At 45.6% G+C, this 22238-nt stretch overlaps 1 protein-coding gene across 2 annotated transcripts; it reads right to left on the bottom strand.

Moving 5' to 3' along the window:
- Positions 1-6563: 6563 nt before the first annotated feature.
- LOC142783839 (uncharacterized) lies at positions 6564-15885 on the bottom strand. Of its 2 annotated transcripts, XM_075882510.1 has the most exons (7): positions 15806-15885; positions 14468-14902; positions 13965-14024; positions 13834-13893; positions 13666-13770; positions 13497-13610; positions 6564-13202 (listed from the first exon to the last, which is right to left on the bottom strand). In XM_075882510.1, exons 2-7 carry the CDS (start codon positions 14640-14642, stop codon positions 12088-12090), a joined length of 1629 nt encoding a protein of 542 aa, XP_075738625.1. In that variant the 5' UTR covers positions 14643-14902; positions 15806-15885; the 3' UTR covers positions 6564-12087. The 2 variants fall into 2 exon arrangements, with proteins under 2 accessions (XP_075738625.1, XP_075738627.1); XM_075882512.1 differs by having other exon boundaries at positions 13497-13770.
- Positions 15886-22238: the final 6353 nt, after the last annotated feature.

Genomic DNA, 22238 nt, shown 5'->3' with positions numbered 1-22238 from the left:
CCGGACGTGCATGCGTCAAAGCAATGCAGCGCGGCGCGCGCCTGCGAGTATATGGCTGGATTGGCGCCTGGCGTGATGCGACGAAATGAACGCCGGCAAGCGCGCGCACCGCATCACGTCGAAATGTATTGGCACCTTGACTGTGGCATGTAGTGATCTTCTCCACATCACACGCATCTCATGATTATTATGTTTGCATCAGTCACATACCCTCGTCATCCATTGGCGTCACGTAATACCAAATTTGGCATATGTGAAGCTAGCAAAACGGCCGCGAGTGCACTATAGTGCACTATCAGTGTGGCATGTAGTCATGTTGTTAAATGACACGCATGTCATGATTATCACGTTTGGATGAGTCATTTACTTATGTCGTGCGTTCGCGACTCGTAATACCGAGTTTGGTATATGTTAAGCTGGCGAAACAGCCACGAGCGAATCATGAGCATAGCATGTAGTCATGTTGTTACAAGACATGCATCTCATTTTATCATGTTTGCACCGCTATCATACCTTCATCATCCATTCATGTCCCATAATACCAAACTTGATATACAGTGGGCTCCCAATAAACGAAACTCGCTTAAACGAACATGTCTCATTAATGGAATGAAACGGGCTCATATGGCTGAATTTCTATGTGTTGCGCAGTAAAATTCATTGATTAATTGAAACCGTGCTTATTGGTCACCTACGGCTAAATGGCACAAGCTGTAAACACAGCATAGACTCGCTCATGAGTCTCACAACCATGGCAGCACCTTGATCGAAACAAGCCAATTCAGTAGCCATTCTCGCTTGTGGGGCTAGAGTAGAGTGTACTAAAACTTTTGAGTGGTGCGACTGAAACGCTCTCCCCTTGCTTTCTCCATCCCCAACTTGCGGCGAAAGTAGCGGTGGCGCTGCACTCGCCCAATCTTCCCACTTGGTTTACTCGGCTGGCTTGGCGGCATGGCCGGCATCTCGGTTTTAGTCGCGAAATGACAAAGAAGCAGCGTCTAAACCATTGTTACGTGCCAGGTTGCACAACTGGATATTCGCGTGTGCAACAAAGTCGGAAGTTATCGCTTTTTAAGGCCCCGAAAAACGAAGAACGACGACTTCTTTGCGAGCGGAACTTTTATCGGCTTTACAAGCCGCTTGACGCCGATTGTGCTGTGTGCTAGTTACATTTCGAACCGCATTTCATTGTGATAGACTACGTACATGTTATCAATAGTGTTCAAGTCCGAATTCCTAGGAATACGCCGACATTTGCCTCTGATGCAGTCCCGACGATCTTGCCCAACCTGCCTGCATATTTGACGCTCAAAATTCCGGCCCCGCGGACCCAAACAAAGCGGCGGCATCATTGTGTGCCGGCTGGGAATGACAACAAAAAACGGCGACGCATTAGCACTCCTGCAAAGCTCTTTGTGGACACCAACGGTGCAACTTCTGCAGATGGCGACGAAGCTGACGAGGCAAGCTCAAGTTTCTCGTCTGACGCGGTTGTCACTCTGGGTGGCCTTCGTGGTCTTGTCCTACCATCAAAGCATGGGCGCTGCACGAGTTTCCTGAATTTGACGGCGTGTCCTACGTAGCGTGCTCACTGAATCCTAGCACTCGTGAACTTTGCATTCAACGAGCCATATACTTCACCTGTGCAGACAATGTAAGCGTGCAATGTGAAGCGTTCGTGCAAGAGAAACTAATCAGCAAGTCCAGTTTAGTAATTGTTCGTGAGGCCTCGGATGCTCTGCAGCTTGTTGCAAGCGTCCCACTCAGTTGTGGAGCCGCAGAAACTTCATTTTTGCCACCATCGGACCTTACCCCCGGTCTACACGCGCAAATGAAGAGGAGAAATCTTTTACAGTGTCAAATGCATGGGAAAATCAGCAAAGGAAGGTGAGTGTATGACATGAAAATTAACTAGAATAAAGCCCTAGCACTAAGCGTGACAGTCCCAAGTGAACAATCATTTCTGATTTTTTTGCTATTGGGACAAGTTTCGATTGCTTTAGCCTAGCTTAGTGATAGTTACTGAGGAAAATCAAGCCGTGTGTTCTAGCTGAGATGCTTTTTGTGTATGCTTGCCAAAATGTTCTTCGTTTTTTTTTTGGCATCTTTAGCTGTGTGCAGTGTGGCTAAGAATGGGAATACATTCCTCTTTAAATGTTTCTTTCAGGATTCCCATGCGTGTCATGTAAATACATCCGTAAAGCTCTGCAGACGAGGAAATCGCGGCTGAAGAGAAAAGGAGCAAAGAGAACCTGCAAGAGGGTCAACAGGCTCCAAACTGTTACCAAGAGGGTCAAGAGACTGGCCTCAAGGGTGCATCGTTGGAGTGACACCATTACCAGAATGAAAGATGCAATAGCGGCAACAGCTGAGGAGATTTTACAACGGAAGTTGCCAAGTCTGTCGCAGAAGCAACAGCTAGCTGTGAGACAGTGTTTTGAAGCTGCAAAAAGAAAAAGCACACGGGGCATGAAGTACAACAAGGAATGGATGCTGGAGGGCATACTTCTTAAAATGCGCAGTCCCAAACTGTATGACTACATCCGGAGACAAAATATCCTAGTGCTTCCAGGAAAGACAACTATCAGAAAGTATATGTCAAGCTACATGGCTAATTTTGGTTTTAATGAAAACATGCTGCAAACACTAAAAAAGAAGACTGCCACAGTGGACAAATTCAAGTGTCAGGGAGGTATCGTGATAGATGAAATGAAACTGTCTGAGCACTTGTCTGTCAACACAGCTGGCAAGGTCAGTGGTTTCGTCAACTTGGGTGCCTACACACCTGAATAACAAAAGCAACTGCCTTGTGACCACGGTCTTGTGGTAATGTTTGTGCCCCTCATTGGTAGCTGGAGTCAAATACTGGGAACATTTGCCACACGCACCAACATCAAGGGGGAGTTACTTGCAAAGATAGTGCTGGAGGCCACAATTCTGGCAGAGAAAGCAGGGCTTTTCGTCAACTATGTCACATGCTATGCCGCGACATGGAACAGAAAGATGTGGCGCATGATGGGTGTGAAGGCAAATTCAAAAGAAGTTATTGCTAAGAGAGTGCATCCTTCTGACGACAAGAGGTCTCTGTACTTCCTATCGAATTTTCTGCACCTTGTGAAGAACATTTGCAACAGACTTCTTCAATCAAGCTTCCACACACCAAATGGAAAAGTGAATATGTTATTCTTTTAGAAGGCTGCAAATTTACTTGAGACGCCCTTCAGATCTCGCTTGCACCTTGACAGGTTTCTGAAAACAATGTCGAGCATGCAGTATGGAAGAGCTACAGAACTCTTGCCTGAAAATTTGGCAACCAGTGCATAAATATAGTAAGGTAACAGAACTTAATGTTGAAAGCAAAGTAAATGTCAGATACCAAATGTCATTTTTATGCTACATTTTTCATGTGTCTGCCATTGGATAATTACACTGCATGCTACGTTTTTTTTTTCTCTTACTCCACGTTTCTATGGGGCCACTGCGAGCAGCTTTGAAGCTTGACGAGAATAACCTCACCTTGAAAGCCATGCCTCGGCTTACGAAGACCCACTTAGAGCCAAATAATTTTGAAAAAATGCGTGTGTCCCTCGCCTTCCCGATTTTCAGCTCTGATTCTTTGAGAGGCCTTCAGCTTTACAAACCACAGCTTGAAAAATCTTGTGGAAACATGTAGCCAACGCAGAAACTTTTCAGGTCAGTGTTAGTTTTTAGAACTCATTTTACTCAAGCATGACTTTTACTGTGGCGAAGCATATATTGTGAAGCTGCATTAAAATATTGATGTGGCCCATTTTCACAGCAAATTGTTACAGCAATTCTTCAATGCATATTTAAAGTGAAATACACGTAACATGATGCAGTGTGTAATGCAGTGACAATAATTCATAATGCCAACAATACTTCCAGTTCACCTATTACTGAGTATTGTGGAGTGTTTTTTTATATTTTGGACAAGTCTTGAGCATTATGACGTTCATAATTCAGAGACTGCACCAAGACCAAATATTAGACAATCTTGCTGTGCAACTGTTTAGCGGTTAGGGTAACCTCCTTACTCATGCATCTGCAGGAGGATTAAGTCTCTCATCACAACTATGACAACGCGTTATCCGGCGGAAGCTTTGAGGCCCAACTCTCCGGCAGTACGAGACCTCGAAGAATTCTTGGAATTCCTCGCAAGATGGGAGCAGACTGCTGATAAAAAGAACTTCCTGAGGGAATCTACTACAGAAGGACTGAGGGTCACTATTAGGAGTACCTTGGGTCTTCTAAGCTACTTACATGAAGAGCTTGGCTATGCATACCTGATGACAAGCCGCTTAAGCTAAGATAAAATTGAAAACCTTTTCGGTATTGTCAGGCTCTCATCTGGATGCAATGCTCATCATACTCCGCAACAATTTCTCACGACTATTAATTGTCTGAGCTATTATAATCTTGCCAAAAGTGTTCCTGGATCAAACGTTCCAGGGGGGGTTGTAAGCTCGCTTTTGACTGTCGCAGACAAGCCTGCTAATGCGTATAAGCAGCAGCAACTGATTGACTTGTTACTTGATGAATGAGACTTGGAAGGTGCTGAAGGTTCGCTTCATGGCAGCTCTTTGGCTGCACCAGATCACCCATACGTCAGCCAGCATAGCGACTCGAGACTTACGTACTATGTGGCAGGCACAATTTTTCCTAGAAGAGCCTTGTAAGCGAGAGAACGTGCAAATAATGACGCGAAATCTCAAAATAAATCTTTGATTTTGAATCTTTTTGTATTAAACCTGTGATGGTAAATTTAGCAGCATTAGGGATCTCGGTGCCTAATTCATCCATCTAAGCCAATTCATTGTTGCACTTCAGTGTCCCTTCGAACGATCTTTTGACCATAACATCTTTTTTTATTTAAATGCGTTTTGGAAAGACAACCTAAAGTCTGTTGTTCTGTTTGCTTTGTTTTATGTTATCTTTTGTATCCTGGCTCTACATTTTACGTTTTTTGCTATTTACTGAATTGCAAATGTATTATTTTATAAATATGTAAACCTTGTATTTTATGTTAATATTCTGATTATCATTAGTTACGACTCTGCTTTGAAATTTTGTTGCGTTTTTTAAACTCTCAAAATCTTCCACTCCTATGTTTCACTTAAGACATTCTTCTGCCCTATTACGTATATGAATTTCTGTGGGTCCTACAACAATGAATCTATTCCCATATTTCAAAACCAAAGCGAAGTTTGGAAAAACTCTGCTGTTCTTCAAATATTATCAATAAAGCCTACTTTTTTGTCGTGTGTGCACGCAGCCACAAGCAACGTACCTTTTATTTGAGTCCAGCTTTGGTGTTTTACGTGGAATGGACCAAGAGTTCTTCGTTTTGCGTGCAGCATATTCCTTCTTTTTTTTGGGGGGGGGGGAGGGGGGGGCGGCGCTTTCGGTGTGTACCGGCCAGCTGGTTTCTCGTTTAAAATGTGTACACTTTCAAAATTAAAAAAAGTGTGCTCGTGATATTGTACAATGTGCTATGCTGCTTCGGGCTGCAGTGTGGTCAGCAGCAACTTCAATAACAATAATGTCAAATAACCTTTATTTGCGCGAAAAAGGGGAGGTATGTGAATAAAAAAAAATAGGGAGATCATCTTCACACAAGGCACGACGGAGAGGTACCAACACGTACGCGGAACGCCTGCCAGCTATCCGCCCGGGAAGATTGGTCGACGCCAGCGCCACCGCATCATTCCACGCCGAAACGGCGCTCCCAGGCAGCCGCTCGCGCCACTCAAAAGCTTCTAGTACACTAGCTAGAGTGTACTAGAATTTCTGAGTGGCGTGACCATGCCTCGCCACCTGATCCCTCCCACGTTGACCACAGCGGCGGCGCTGCAGTCGAGTAGTACTGAGAGAGCGACGCACCTCGTGCAGAAACTGCTGTGAACTTCGGCTCCTCCGTCTTTCTTTTTTGACGCAGATTTCTTCGTACCTGCCCATTATTCATGTTTAGCACATGATGCCATTGCTCTCTAAGTGTAACACGCCAATCTACTGAATTCGAGCTCCATGAAAGCTATCGTGAGAGATCAAGGAGGAAGAAAAGTTGGGATCGAGAGGGCATTCCCAGCCAGCGCTGCGTAAAAAGTGTGGCGGAAATGACATCATGGCGGTCATATCATAGAGAAATAAAGATTAAGAGTGGACACTCCCGTAGACCCGAGCGGCCCAATCGACCCTAGCACACCTAGTGGTTGGTGAGAGCAAGTGGCGTGCGCTTCCTGTTTTGGTTTCACTGGCGCAAATTTTGAATTACTTTGCATAACCGACGTTTGGCTATGACGAAAGTTCATGATTTCAGACGACTATTCATCGCCCAAATGGATAGTTTTTGTAGGTCGTTTTGATCTAGCGATTCCCTGTTTTGTTTTGTTCAGTGGTTTGTGCGAATCGGTCGTGACGTGATTTTTATTTCGATTAAGTTATAATAAAAAGAGATGCAGGTAATGATAATTCACTACGGTTTTATTCATCGCGCTTGTGGTTTTCTTTTGGAACGAGTGATCAATGTATATATCAGTCAAAAAGACAGAGTATCCGTAATGTTTTATTCAAAGGCGAGGTAGAGTCTGAGAATATAAAAAGCACAATATGACAAAGGTAGACAACAAATGCATCTCGCCTTACAAATAAATTGTAACAAATACAGAGAGAACACAGACAACGCACACATCGCTAGAGTTGGCAGAAGCCGAGAAGCTGGTGAAGTATGACACACCGGGCCAGTGGGTAAGTAAGGATCTATGGCAAAAACACAGCGCACAATGCTGATGAAGAAGGAAGAAGTGACATATACACAGCAATGAAGTCGCGAATCACGCCTGGGGTTAACCGAAATAATGCATATAAAAAAAGAGCACACAGAAACCACATGACACAATATAGCAGAAAGGCAAAGGTGCAGTGTGCTGGCTGTGCTTAAGAACAGCTAGTCCAAAATGAGAAAAAGCAGACTTGATGCCTGCTTGTCCTCAGAAAGGTAGGGCTTTGCAGCTTGCTCACTACGTGAAAGACAAACTTTATGCTACAACACTGGCAGGTTTTGTGGCTTTTGTTATGCGTCGCCTTCATCAAAAACTTAAGATCCTAAGTGATTTGCGTCTGGGTGTTGCTGTGACGCTTGCGAGCTAAAATAGATTGTAGTCATCACTTATCCAAAATTGTGGACCTTAATTGGTGCTACGAGAGCGGTATTACAGGGCTAATAAATAGCAGAAGGAAACCACTTTGGCTCATTATTTTTCACAAAGGCTCTACATCGTACGTTATCACTCAAAAGCTATATAAAAAAAAATGGCAGCGTCCGCAGCCCCATCAAACGCTACAAGTTTGAGTATTCTTTTGAAAATTTTGATGGGCGAGATGAGGAGGTTGATGAGAAGCTAAAATACGAAAAGCATGATAACGTGAACCGTGCCCACTTCATACTGTGTTCCTTACCCGCTCGAAGACATTTCAACAAGCGGTTTTGTTGTCGATATACTACTTGAGCTGGAGAGATAAAGCATACACAGTGACCAAGCGAGCCACAGTAAAGTGTATAGTTCGCCCGCATTTGCTACAAAAATACAGACAGGATACCCAACATTCTTTTTAAGGTTATGCAAATCACTTCGAGCGAATACAGTGTCCCTACTCCTCATAGCGGGTAACCTAAACAATGTATGCAACGAAGGAGTGGCTAGTCCAGTTGAGCTGAATATAAGCATATAAGACCATAATGAAGTCTGCTGTAACGAAGTAATAACATAACAAAGCTATTGCAGGATTCGGCTCAACTTGAATACTTTAGTGTAAACCCGCCGCTAATTGCTAACCTTTGAACTTGTCAAGCTGTATGCCTGAGATTGAAGACTGGAACCTAACCCTATCTAAGTTTCGGTTCACAAAACGCACATGCCAACATAAACGAACCCGGCAAAACATTTTCAGAAACTTCGCGCGACACCCAGCAGAGCAGAAATGAAAATCGCCAACACTTGACAGATGGTGATACAAAACATCGCACACTTTCAGGTGATGTGCAGTGGCCTCAATTATGGCAAGAAAGTGAGATTCAAGTTGTTGTACGTATGCAAAAGCTGCTTCTGATGGCACAGTGAGATTCCCAAAACGTTTGCTGGGGACGTGGTATGCTTTGAGCATTGTGAAATACTGGTGGGTACCCTTAAGCGTCTCACTGTCGTCTTTCAGTAACTGTGGGCAACTGCAACCGTCACATGCATTCCGAAGGAAGTGTTTGATGAGAAAACCAGCTACATAATATGCAGCGGAGTCATCGATAATATGGGAGTGAACGTTTGTCGCAAGTTCAGAGAGATCGTCTAGAGCGGGAAAGTCGTCAGGCTGTGGCTGTGCACACTCCTCATTATCCACAAGAGACGCACTGGTGAGGGAGAATGGCGAGAGCTGCTCCTAGAGGAGGTCACATTCATCATCCTCGACATTTCCGTATTCTGACAGCTTGAAGAGTTTTCTTACGCAGATGTGCTTCAGGCCACAAATAAATTGTGCTACATTGGGGTTGGTGTTGCAACCCTGTTTTTGCCTAATGTGGTCAAATATGTTCTCCAGAGGATCCTGTTGAAGCCTGCGTGTTAACAGGTATTCAAAATTGTAATTTTTGGAGAGGTCGTCCTATAGTTGACAAATTGCCTGAATTGTAATTTGCCAACCTACGATGGTTTGTGGTTGACGTCTGCCAACAAACTGCCATGATGCAATCCAGGGAAGCGGGCCTCGGAGGAAGTCAATCAGCTCTGAATCATTTTTCATGATTGCATGCCACAGCTTTTGCGAAGTTCTTTTTTTACTCGAGCTGTTCAAGGCATCGAAAATCCTGTCCATACGATCACAAAATTGAGCTGTAGTGATGGCCGAGGCAGGCAGCACCTTCACATACACCAATGCCGTGATAGCAATCGAAACTGATGCACTGAGGACCTGAGTTGCTCTGCTGACCTTCATATTAGAAAAAGGTTTCTGATGAACGTGCCGTTCAGTCAACTTTGGAGCCAATCGCAACCGCAACTCATGTGAGGATTGGTAAAGGCTTACAATGTGCGACCAGTTAACGATGTCATCCCCAATGTATAATTTGTGTGCTTGGACATTATTGCGCGCTGTTTTAATTAAATGCGGAACATCAAAATGTAATATTCCCGCTCACCATTAACTTCAAAAAAAGGCTTTGCTACAGTCACTCTTAGTTGGTTAGCGAGACTTACATTTGAACTGCCCTGGGCGGCGATGGCGTAGTGGTTAGAGCATCCGCCTCGCATGCAAAAGGTCCGTGGTTCAAATCCCGGTACCGCGCAGTTCCCAACCGGATTAAAAAAAATCCGCGTGTTGGTGGAACTGCGTTAAGAGGCCTGGGGTGCGGCCTCACCGGCAAACACCGCCGAGAACGCATTCCCTCACCAGAGAAGGATTGGCCACCCTGGTGCAGTATCTGGCCACTACCTCCCACATGCTTACGTCAAATAACTCACGGCCCTCAGTCCCCAGCAGCTGCGAAGCAACTGACCACGGCGGCGGTCAGATCTGCAACGCAACAGAGCGTGCTAAGAATCTCTGGATCCGGACAGGACGCCATTGGAACCTGAACTTGGCAACGTTTAACGCTAGAACCTTATCTAGTGAGGCAAGTCTAGCTGTACTATTCGAGGAGCTAGAGGGTGTTAATTGGGATATAATAGGGCTCAGTGAGGTTAGGAGGACAGATGAAGCCTATACGGTGCTACAGAATGGGCACGTCCTTTGCTACAGGGGCTTGGCAGACAGAAGAGAACTGGGAGTGGGGTTCCTAATTCACAGAAACATAGCTGGCAACATAGAGGAATACTATAGCATCAATGAAAGGGTGGTAGGTATCGTAATTAAACTGAATAAGAGATACAAGATGAAGGTAGTACAGGCTTACGCGCCTACATCCAGCCATGATGACGCTTCAGTTAAAAGCTTCTATGAAGACGTGGAATCGGCAATGAGTAAGGTAAAAACACAGTATACTATAGTGATGGGCGACTTTAATGCAAAGGTAGGGAAGAAGCAGGCTGGAGACCAGGCAGTAGGAGATTATGGCATCGGTAATAGAAACGCCAGAGGAGAGCTACTAGTATAATTCGCAGAACGCAATAATTTACGGATTCTGAATACCTTCTACCGAAAACGAGAAAACCGCAAGTGGACATGGAGGAGCCCTAATGGCGAAAATAAGAACGAAATAGACTTTATAATGAGTGCACACCCTGCAATCGTGCAGGATGTGGAAGTGATTAGCAAGGTACGATGCAGTGACCATAGACTGGTACGGTCTCGCATTCGCCTAGACTTGAAGAAGGAACGACAGAAACTGATACGCAAGAAGCCAATCAATCAGCTAGCACTGAGAGGGAAAGTACAGGAATTCAGAGTGTCGCTGCAGAACAGGTACTCTGCTCTTAGTGAGGAAACCAACCTTAGCGTAGATACAATGAATGATAATCTGACGAATATCATTACGGAGTGTGCAGTGGAAGTCGGAGGCAGGGTAGTTAGACAGGGCACTGGCAAACTTTCCCAGGAAACAAAGAACCTAATTAAGAAGCGTCAAATTATGAAAGTGTCAAGTACAACAGACAAAATATAACTGGCAGAGCTTTCGAAGTTAATTAATAGACGTAAGGTATGCGATGTAAGAAGGTATAACATGGAGAGAATTGAACACGCTCTGAAAAACGGAGGAAGTGTGAAAGCATTGAAGAGGATACTTGGGATAGGCAAAAGTCGGATGTATGCACTAAGGGACAAAGAAGGCAAAATAACTACCAATATGGATAGGATAGTTAAAATAGCGGACGAGTTCTACAGAGATCTGTACAGTAGCCGAGACAACCACGACCTTAATACTATAAAAACTAGCAGTAATTCAGATTACACCCCACCAGTAATGATAGAAGAAGTCAGAAAAGCTTTGGAGAGCACGCAAAGGGGCAAAGCTGCTGGTGAGGATCAGGTAACATCAGATCTGCTGAAAGATGGAGGGCAGATTGTGTTAGAAAAACTAGCCACCCTGTTTACGAGGTGTCTCCTGGCGGGAAGAGTACCAGAGTCTTGGAAGAACGCTAACATCATCTTAATACATAAGAAAGGAGATGACAAGGACTTGAAGAATTACCGGCCGATCAGCTTGCTCTCTGTAGTATACAAGCTATTTACAAAGCTAATTGCTAACAGAGTAAAGAAAACATTAGAATTCAATCAACCAAAGGAACAAGCAGGATTTCGAACAGGCTACTTAACAATTGACCACATTCATACTATCAATCAGGTAATAGAGAAATGCTCAGAGTATAACCAACCACTATACATAGCCTTCATAGATTACGAGAAGGCCTTTGATTCAGTAGAAATATCAGCCGTCATGCAAACACTGCGGAATCAGGGCGTAGATGAAGTATACATAAACATTCTGGAAGAAATCTACAGGGGATCAACTGCTACCATAGTGCTTCATAAAGAAAGCAACAGAATACCAATCAAGAAGGGTGTAAGGCAGGGGGACACAATTTCCCCAATGCTATTTACCGCGTGCTTACAGGAGGTTTTCAGAAGCCTAGAATGAGAACAGTTAGGGATAAGAGTCAATGGAGAATACCTTAGTAACCTGCGCTTCGCCGATGACATTGCATTGCTGAGTAACTCGGGGGACGAATTGCAACTCATGATTACGGAGTTAGACAAGGAGAGCAGAAAGGTGGGTCTTAAAATTAATCTGCAGAAAACGAAAGTAATGTACAACAACCTCGGCAAGAAGCAGCGCTTCGAGATAGGTAACAGTGCACTTGAAGTTGTAAAAGACTATGTCTACTTAGGGCAGGTAATAACCGCAGAGCCGAACCACGAGATTGAAGTAACTAGAAGAATAAGAATGGGGTGGAGCACATTCGGCAAGCACTCTCAAATTATGACAGGTAGATATCCACTATCCCTCAAGAGGAAGGTATATAACAGCTGTATCTTGCCGGTACTTAGCTACGGAGCAGAAACCTGGAGACTTACAAAGAGGGTTCAGCTTAAATTGAGGACGACGCAGCGAGCAATGGAAAGAAAAATGGTAGGTGTAACCTTAAGAGACAAGAAGAGAGCAGAGTGGATTAGGGAACAAACGGGGGTTAAGGATATCATAGCTGAAATCAAGAAGAAGAAAGGGACATGGGCAGGGCATGTAGCGCGTAGACAGGATAACCGCTGGTCATTAAGGGTAACTGACTGGATTCCCAGAGAAGAGAAGCGGGTTAGGGGGAGACAGAAGGTTAGGTGGGCAGATGAGATTAAGAAGTTTGCGGGTATAAATTGGCAACAGCAAGCACAGGACCGGATTAACTGGCGGAACATGGGAGAGGCCTTTGTCCTGCAGTGGACGTAGTCAGGCTGATGATGATTATGATGATGGTCACAAATGACTGCTTTCACTGCAATATTAATGCTCCTAAGCTCCAAAATGAGTGACACCAGCAAGTTATGCATAACAGATGATGGTGTTGATGTGTGCCCTATAGTAAAAGCAACCGGTTGAACCCACTTTCTCGAAACGCCAACAAGAAGAAACACCAGTGCTCGATCAGCGATGGTTGAAGTGCGATGAGTGCCATCATCTGTAAAACCCTGGACAACGTCTCTTGCAGCATCATAGTACAAATTTTTTTTGAGTGCTATTTCGTAGAAAACTAAAGCGCACACTCGGTCCCGTTCATTCCAAGCTTGAGTATTTGTTGCAATGGAAGAAAGGATTCCTGGAATTATGCCTGGAGTCATCTTTACATTAGCTAGCCACCTCCTTAATGAACGCTGGGAGGGCAAAGAAAAATATGGAGCCAAAAATCGGTATGCTCGCGGACCTCGGAAGTTTAAGTGAAGAGCAAATTTCTTGAACCACACAGGAAACCGCTTGCCCTTGCGTTTGGGCCTCAAGCGAACATGTGCAGAAAGAAGTTTAAAAACCTCCTCGGTGATGTGCGGTCGGATAACTTCAAGGGCCTTTGAAGTCGATGACGGTGCTTGGTGAGGCTGTCTCCGCAGTCTTTTGATAGTTTTCCGCTGTGCTGCTACTTTGGCTTGCAGATGTTTAATGGTTTGCTTGTACTTCATTGATGGAGACATTGTCGCTGGCACACAGGAACGCACTGCAATAAACAAAAAATGGATGTAAAAGCTAAGAACAACTAATCCCATACGAGCACTTTTCTCACTCTTTCAGACCCAAGGTGCACAACTTTCTGTGGTGCAAAGTTTTCGATTCCACTACCTAAAAACAAACCATTCACTATGTTGACAATGCACAAAAAAATAAAAATCTCTGAGAGCCCACCCTTACATTTTGTAAGTGCACACGTAGTGTCCTTTTGAGGATAGTTTCTTTAGAATGTCCTAAACATAAAATAGCACATTAAAAACAGCTGCAATAGAAGCATAGTCACCATTTTCTCTAGGGCACTCAGGCGTGGAGCTGTTGGCGGATACTTCTTCTGGAGGGTTTTGTGAAGCTTGTTTAGTGCCTCGGACAGTGCTGTCGGAACAATCTTGTGAGCGGCCTGCGGAAGTCTCTATATCAATCCACTCTGGTGTTGAAGTGAACATACAACTTACCGGTCACACAAGTTCCTTTTGTGACAGCTGAATGACTGGTTAAGGTTTTCTCCGGCAAAACGAAGTCAGCGGAAATTCTTTCACCAGCTACAAGGGAGCTGCCACCTGCAGAGGTTTGGTCAACAGTCAATTTCGGTAAAAAAAAAGAAATCGCGACACTGAACGCACCCTGTTCATCAGGGCACCTCAATGTGTGGGAGCCGCTTTTTGAAGCCTCTACTGCAGGTCCTGAAGAAATGAAATTACGACAATGTATCAGTAAGAGGCTTAAAATAACACAAACTGAAGCTCATCCGCACCTTGCAGTGCAGCTTCTGCAGCCATGTCACAGTCACTACTTGAAGCGACGCTCAGAGAACCTGCATATATGTGCAGTTGGTACAAGTTACAAAGCTTGTAGCATGGGGAAACTTGAACAGCTCTTTCAAACGCATAAATTGGTCGAACGTGGAAGAAAAGAGAGGGCACCAACTAGGAAACAAGTAATTTGTGATTTTTGGAATTATCAACAGTGGCAGCTTTCACTGATGAAAGGTATACGTACATGTGCACTCAGGCTTGAAGATAACGTGAAATAGCCCTTTAAAGTTTTTTAAAACAAGTTGCGCAGGTCAAGAGCATCAAAAAACGACAGAAATGTAAAGCTGCTGTTAGGAAGGTAATAGCCCACAATTCACAAAATTTAAGACTTTCCAAGTGAGGCTTCTTCATCGGCTACAAAGATCTTCACGGTTAGCTGTCGCCACTGATTCAATACAAGTGGCGGCTATTGCACATATTTGAGTTTCAGTCAATCACTTACATGGTGCAGCTGGTTGCACACTGGGAACAGCCATTCTTGTAAGCCTTGTGTGCCCAGGGTCCATGAAACTTTGAGCAGTAAAATGGTCGCTACAAACCCTGTACGTTGTGTACAATAGGCTGGCCGGCTTACTAAGGAGATCATCGCGTCCAGCATACTGCATCCATGCTTTCATCCTGCATTGGCAATGAACTATCAGCTGAAAGGGGAAGTGCTTGAATAGTGATTTTTTATTGTTACCCTCACTGAGCAAGTACGAACAGTAAGCCTAAAGACATGCAAACCATACAAAAGCTTTAACACACCTGCCGTCCCGTGGTATGCGGAAGAAACTCGTCCCAGGCTTCTTGTGTGATCTGCCATTGTTGAAGCACCACGATACACAGCAGTAGCTGCCGTAGCTTGGACCGCCGGACGGCATGGCGTCAGCGCGGTCTGAAAATGTTAGTAAGTGGATGCTTCGATTACGAAAAAGATATGTGCACGTTATAAGTGTACCAACAAACCCCTTTGAATGATTAGCTAATCGATGCACAATACAAAACCAGTGATACATCTCTGACCCATAAAACTCTGACTTGCAAAGATATACGTCAAGACCACGTACAAAGATCTTCAGAAGTTTCCAGGCCGCTATCCCTTGTAATGCAATGGTATCGCGGCCTGGGAACTTTAGAACACCTTCGTACGTACGCAGTATCCGCAGTACCTTGGGAAGAAAAATCGTAGTTGAAATTTATGCGGTAAAATTATATTGGAAACGTCAAAAAATTTGTGAGCAGCTTGCACTAGTGGCACAAGGCTAGCGAAAAAACGAAGATGATGGCCACTTGGCTAGTCCAGATTTGCCTCCGGCACACCAAGAATTATTCGTGTTCCGAGCCTTCGGGAAACGCGTCGTGAAGCATGCGAGGCCCAGCGAATGCTTCTCAATATTTTGCACCGAGCCTATGACCTAGCTGCCCAGCTACGCTCAGCGCACAGACGCTCGCGTCCGTGGCAGACGCAGCACGCGTCGCCTCGGCTTGACGCCGTGCCGCCTTTGCTATACTGCATACGTTGCACAATGTTCCCGTCTAGCCGCCGCATAGAGCCACAAACTTTCTTTTTAGCGAACCTCCCAGTCCTTACAAGATTCAGAAAAAGGTTACAACTGCGTGAATGGGACGCCACGTAAGAAAAAAACTCGCACACTCGAAGCGCAACGTGTGTGTGTGCGTCTTTCTATGTTTGTTGCATGGTGTCTTATTCGCGCAAGTGTAACCGTTTTCTGAAAAAATGACCCAACAAGACCAACAACATGTCATTCAACAAGCTTCCCTTGAAAACGTGCCTCACCTGTTATCTCACGCATGAAAACGCCGACGCAGCCGACGTTGACGAAAGCGACGAAAGCTTCTCGCTGTCAGTCATGCATGGGCTTGTCGCTGGGTAGATGGTGTTTATGACAGTACGGCTGAAGAAAAATAATCGCGTAAGGTGTGTTGAATAAATTGTTTTTATGTATAAAGAACATACCAAATTTGGGCGTATAATTATTATTTTGTAAAAACAATTCTGTTGCAATGATTATAACAGTTTTTTTGCACTAGCGCCCTCTGACGTTTGGTGAGAGCACTAATTCGTTACGTAGTCGTGACGCACTTCCTAAGGCCAGGTTTCGCGGAGTGTCTGCTCTTGTCTTCTTCTTTCTCTATAGTCATATTCACTGGGCACAATAGCGGCGTTGCTATGGGTACGTGTTGTGCAGTGGAGCTGGTCTAGCAGTGAGCGGCTGCGGCTGGCGGCGGCATGTGTGCCTCCCCAGGTCTCGTGCTGAGCCATGGCGGACATTATCCGTGCTCCGCGCCGCGTTATTGATTACGCAGTATTCTTCTGGCAGTTACTGTACTCTTAGCAACGTTTACAAATCCCTTTGTCCATCACGGGGTTTCAACAGTGCATAGTACGAGTGCATATCCATGTGTCGTGTGGGATGACAAGGATGAAGCAGTTAGTGTTCAGCGAAATTGCGTTGGGCACCATGACGTAGCTGAACGACGACGAACGCCTTGCAGGTCAGTGATGGTTGGGCAGTGCTCCTGCTTGTGACAATGGACGACGCTGTTGAGCCCAGCGATGCAACGAGGACCATGTGCACGTACGAACACGAACTATAGTTTCGTGTTGTTTGGGTACAGTAACAACTTGCATGTGCGTATAAAAACACCTTTTCTGTTCCGCTTCGTACACTCTCCGCCAGCATTGCATGCAATCTCAACGTAACAGCAACCGCGTTCAAGTGTCACATGCACCGTGCTCAAAGTTACCGCGGTCGCAGAATGCTGATGCCCGTGAGCTTCACGCGGAACATGGACACAGTGGCCGGACGCTGCGTCGGGCGCGTGGCGGAATGCAACCGTAGAAGGCGCACGACCGATCGTGTTGTCTGTACAGTTGCTGAATTAATAACGTGAAAACACTCGCTGTTGTCAGTGCATCTAGGGCGCGTTCTCTTGTAGTTGTGTCGTTGTCGGCGAGCCGTTACTCCCTGTTATTACTTGGACGAAATGATTCCGCCGAAGGTGTCCCGCTTTCTCAAAAAGACGAGCCCCGTTCCATTAGTTTCGGATCGTCACGACACACGCGCTGCGCAGCCCACGTGCTTTTCTAGCCGGAGAGAGAGTCACTCCTCTTGCTTTACGTTCGGATGTAATCAAGAGAGGACCGAAAATTTCATAAAGCCTAAAAAGAAGCGCAAAAGGGAGAAAAAAAGATCTGAAAGAAGCTGTACAAATTTCGGTGCCTGGTTCGTCGCGCGGCAATGTCCAAAATATCATCTTTATTTTCACAAAGAACACATCAAATAAAAAAAGCTTAGCGTGCAACTTGCCTTGTTTATCGTAAACGCCTGCAGGGCAAGAATAAAACACCCATATGCAGAGATTCCGTCAACCGTATCGTGGCAGGACAGCGTGTTGAAATCCGTTCCGTTGGTTTCAGATAGCACCGGCAGCAGACCACGTGCTTTTTGAGACAAAGAGGGAGTCACGCCTTCTGCTTCGCATTCATATGTAAACAAGAGAGCAGAATTTACCCAGTCAATATGGCCGACTTCCGGCTTCATCGCGGCTTCACAACGAGTGACGTCAGAGCCTCTCCTACCTTTCCTTCTTCCGTGCTCCTACCTTCCCTTCCTCCGTGTGAGAGATCAAAAATAATTCAAAAAGGGTGTGTCTTATACTGATTTATTCTCTCTTAAAGTGTCCCTGAAACGGTTTTTCCACATTTCGATTTTGATTAGACCACTACTGGAGTAAATCATTGCCACCATATTTCAATCGAAACACCCATTATTAACGGAGCTACGAGTAGAGGTGTGCGCCGAGGGGTCGGCGCGCCGCCGCCGACAGTTTTTGCTGCACCGCCGACGCCAACCCATCGGCGCGCTGCCGCCGGCGCCAATGTGTTTAGTCGGCGCGCCATTTAAATAAGTTTTTTTTCAGCTTGCCTACGTTGATTTTGCATCATCTGTCACCAGTCTGGCCTTAATTCTGTCCACTTCGCAAATGCATCGAAATTGGTTCACCTGCCATTTCAAGTTAAATAGGTGGACTATTAAAAAAAACCTTGTCGAGTGCTCTCTGTGTGTGCTGACGAATCCATCGCATGGGGTAATGGTGTTGCGCACAAAAAGGCATACACACAAATTAGTGGAGTGCATTTCGTTCGTTATTTATCTTACTCTGTTCACATGTGGGAAAAATGATGTCGGCCAAATCAGTAGGTGTGTGAATGAGCGATTGAGAGAACACAATTACAAGGCGGATAAACTGCCGCCAGAAGGTTTTCTTGCTCTTCACATTCACTCGTGTGGGTGCCGGCCTTTGTTCCAGAGTACAAACATAGTTGGTCGGCATAAGGATGAGATAACTCGGTTGATCATAGAAGCCGAACTTATTGATGCTCTTGGAGATGAATGTACTAGCAAGCCTTCAATTGCTTTGTCACCCAAGGAACTGGGGTTCCTGCGTACGCAGTGATACGTGATTTTGTCTGTGATGTTTTTGTTGTCCTATTTATCATTTTTTGTATGTAGATGACATTTTCGTGCATTTATCTGAATACACGTGCTTATCTGCTCGCTCGCCTGACGATTATGGCTTAAAAGCGGCTTGAAGGTCGAAAATAAACATGTTGCTAGTAGCGCTCTGTCCTCTCAGACTATTCCTTCCTGTGTCCGTTTTTCACCTCGCGCTACATAAATTTCTTTCAAATGCATCACCAACAAGCCCACATCACCACTCTTGTCGGCTCTTAATAATGTTGGATTATATTTAAACGTAAATTTTAAGACACTTTTGAGTTCACTATATTTCGGCAAATCCCGTTCAGTGACATCGCCAACAGTGGTGTTTGGCGACGACTGTCGACATATTTTAGCTGACGAGAATATTTTAATATGTGAGGTGGGCTTTGAACACTTATGAAGGGTGGGAAAGTCGGTACTGGAATATTTATAATTGTGACTGTGCAAGCGAGTCGAAGAACAAAGACAGTTCAAATGCGAAGGGTGGGGGCCAGAACTGCGGATGCGCAAGGTAGAAGCGCGATGTGTATTGAAGATATAACTAAGGAAGGACTAGCTGTTTAGGGCATATTTAAGAAAAAAAATCAGTTAAGAAATTGGACTACATGCGTAGCCTTTAATGAACAAACAGGGGAAAATGAAAATTATTATACTATATGCTCCATCAAACAAAAACGATCCCACTGTATCGACAGGTTGAGCAAGATCAACAATATTGTCACGGGGTCGTGACGTGGCCAAAGACAGAAAACTTCGTGTTGGGATTTAATTGTTTATTTGGGCGAACCTGTGCCCGGTAAAGGGAAAGTCTAATTACAGCAGCAGTCTTGCACAGATAGCAGTCTCGGACTGATAGCAGCGAACGCAGCGTCGGCCTTCGATCAATAACTGACAAGCGGCGAAGCGCGTCGGCATTTATACTCTTGCCGTCGAATGTTCTAGCGTTATCGCTGGCGGTGGCGTAGCTTCCAGAACAATCTGTACCGTTCGCACAGTGGGCGTGATCTTATCGAAATGATCTACTACAGTCCGGAACCTTCTAGAAAACTGCAGGCGCGGTTTGCGCTGAGAATCGTGCGGTGTTTTCGGACGATAACAAAAACTTGGGAAATGGAACGTGGCATTGCCCCCCTCTGAAAAAAGGCATCGTCCCGATGCTTTAACAAAAGATGAAAGTACAATAATAATGCAAGAAAGTACAATGAATAAATTACGATACAACAATAATACAAAAAAAACACTAGTTAAGTTTGTTAACGCGCATGAAACGGCTTGAGGCGCGCGACATGGACGACTTCAGGTCGCGATCGGCGTCGTTGAGAGTTCGTGATGCCGTCGGGGACAACCTCGTAATCAAGTGGGCCGAGCCGTCGAACCACCCTGTACGGTCCGAAGTACCGTCGCAGAAGCTTTTCACTTAGTCCACGTCGGCGTATCGGCGTCCACACCCAAACACGTTCACCGGGCTGGTATTCCACGAAGCGTCGTCGAAGGTTGTAACGGTGGCTGTCGGTCGTCTGTTGATTCTTGATACGGAGACGCGCAAGTTGTCGGGCTTCTTCGGCGCGATGAAGGTACTCGCTCACATCGAGGTTTTCTTCGTCGGTGACGTTGGGTAACATGGCATCGAGCGTCGTTGCCGGGCTCCTTCCGTAGACCAATTTGTATGGCGATATCTGCGTCGTCTCCTGCACCGCCGTGTTGTATGAGAAGGTCACATACGGAAGAATGGCGTCCCACGTCTTTTTCTTCACTAACACCACGGGGGATGCCCATGGACTCTTGGACGGCTGGATAATGTCATCCCGCAGCATTTCATCAACTTGTCTCTTCATGGCCTCACGTTCTCGCGTCGAAACCCTGTACGGACTCTGACGGAGTGGTCTGGCATTTTCTTCGGTTATGATGCGATGTTTCGTGATTGGGGTCTGCCGAATTTTCGATGACGACGAAAAGCAATCTTCGTATTGCAGGAGCAGGGCCTTGAGCTGTTCTTGCTTATCATTCGGAAGTCTGGGATTGACGTCGAAAGATATGGGAGGGGCTTGGTGCCTCTGAGCAGGTTCCGCAGAATCGGCGAGGGCGAAAGCACTGGTGGCTTCGACAATTTCTTCGATGTATGCGACCGTTGTTCCTTTGTTCACATGTTTGTACTCATTGCTAAAATTCGTGAGCAAAACCGTTGCTTTGCCTCCCCGCAGCTCTGCGATTCCTCTTGCGACGCAAATATTTCGGGTGACCAACAGATGCTCACTGCCTTCAACGACGCCTTCCAAGTCAGGTGATTTAGGAGCGCCGACTGAAATAATGACGCTTGAGCGAGGCGGAATAGTGACTTGTTCTTCCAGCACATTCAAGGCATGGTGTCCTGACGGCGTGCGCGGCGGTAGTGCTTCTTCTGTGGATAACGTTATCGACTTTGTTTTTAGGTTGATGACAGCACCATGGAGGCATAAGAAGTCCATGCCAAGGATGACATCTCTCGAGCAACGCTGTAGGACTACGAAGTCTGTAGGATAAATACGGCCGCTAATGGTGACTGTTGCTGTGCAGATTCCTGCAGGCGTTACGAGATGACCTCCGGCTGTGCGGATTTCAGGGCCTTTCCAAGCTGTCGTTGAAAAAACAGGTCACTGACCAATGTCAAACAAAACAATGACGTTTCGGGACCCGTACGGGTCCCTTGTTCACAATGGAATGACGGCTGAGCAACAGGTTCTTATGTACCGTTGAGCGCATGACGCAAAGTCCGGGAGTACACGTGGTTTAGTGTGCCAGATGATCTATTGATTGTGTTACTTGTCGTCTGAATGATTAGTGATTCGAGGTTCAGTCTGGTTGTAAAATTCTTCTCCGTGGCTACGATGCGTGCGTTGTCCCAGCTTATCTCGTGGCCCGTCTTCTCGGCATGCTCTGCGAGTGCATTTGTCACTGTGTGGCCCTTGGCGACGTCATTCTTGTGTTGCATAAGACGTTTGCAGTAATTTCCACTCGTGCCAATGTACACCGATTCGCAATCGGCGCATGGTATCTTGTAGACCACACCAGGAAAATGTTGCCGAGGGAGAGGATCCTTCACATTTAGCAACTCAGCTTTAAGCTTGCTTGCTGGAACATGCGCGATCTGTACACCACGTTTTCTGAATAGACGGGCTAGGGCTTCGCTTATATTTCGAATATAAGGAATCGAAGCACGCTTTTTTGTAGACGATGTGTTATGCATGGCCTGACTAGTTGACTGCAGTTTATGCATGACGGATTTAGTTGTTTTCCTAATAAAAATCTTGGGGTATCCATTCTTGATCAGGTCATCTTCAATGGTCCGGAGCTCCTCCTGCAGGCTTTCTTCATCGGAACAAATGCGAATCGCTCGTTGAACTAAAGACCGAATCACTGAGCGTTTGTGGGCTACCGGGTGGACTGACTCGTAGTCGAGGTATCTACCGGAGTGCGTTGGCTTTCGGTACACAGCGAAGGCGAGGCCTGTGGGAGTACGTTTTACAACTGCATCCAAGAAAGGGAGGCAACCGTCTTTTTCTTCTTCCACAGTAAACTTGATGGAAGTCTCGACGCCATTTAGGCAGTCAAGGAAAGCTTGGACGTCTTTCTTCTTTATCACGCAGAAGCAGTCGTCGACGTATCTCAGAAAAACCTTGGGTCTCGGCTGAAATGTTCCCAATGCTTTCTGCTCAATTGCTTCCA

Source organism: Rhipicephalus microplus, unplaced genomic scaffold (assembly GCF_043290135.1).
Source record: "Rhipicephalus microplus isolate Deutch F79 unplaced genomic scaffold, USDA_Rmic scaffold_12, whole genome shotgun sequence".
NCBI lineage: Eukaryota > Metazoa > Arthropoda > Arachnida > Ixodida > Ixodidae > Rhipicephalus > Rhipicephalus microplus.
Note: the sequence above shows the minus strand (reverse complement) of the source record. Positions and strands in the feature narration are given on the sequence as shown.

Coding starts and splice junctions, on each gene's coding strand:
- LOC142783839 (XM_075882510.1), bottom strand. CDS start 14,642: ATGAAAGCATGGATGCAGTATGCTGGACGCGATGATCTCCTTAGTAAG. Junction 13,771..13,833: donor GAGGTGCCCTGATGAACAGG/GTGCGTTCAGTG, acceptor AAACCTCTGCAG/GTGGCAGCTCCCTTGTAGCT. Junction 13,203..13,496: donor TGAGTGCCCTAGAGAAAATG/GTGACTATGCTT, acceptor TGTTTATTGCAG/TGCGTTCCTGTGTGCCAGCG.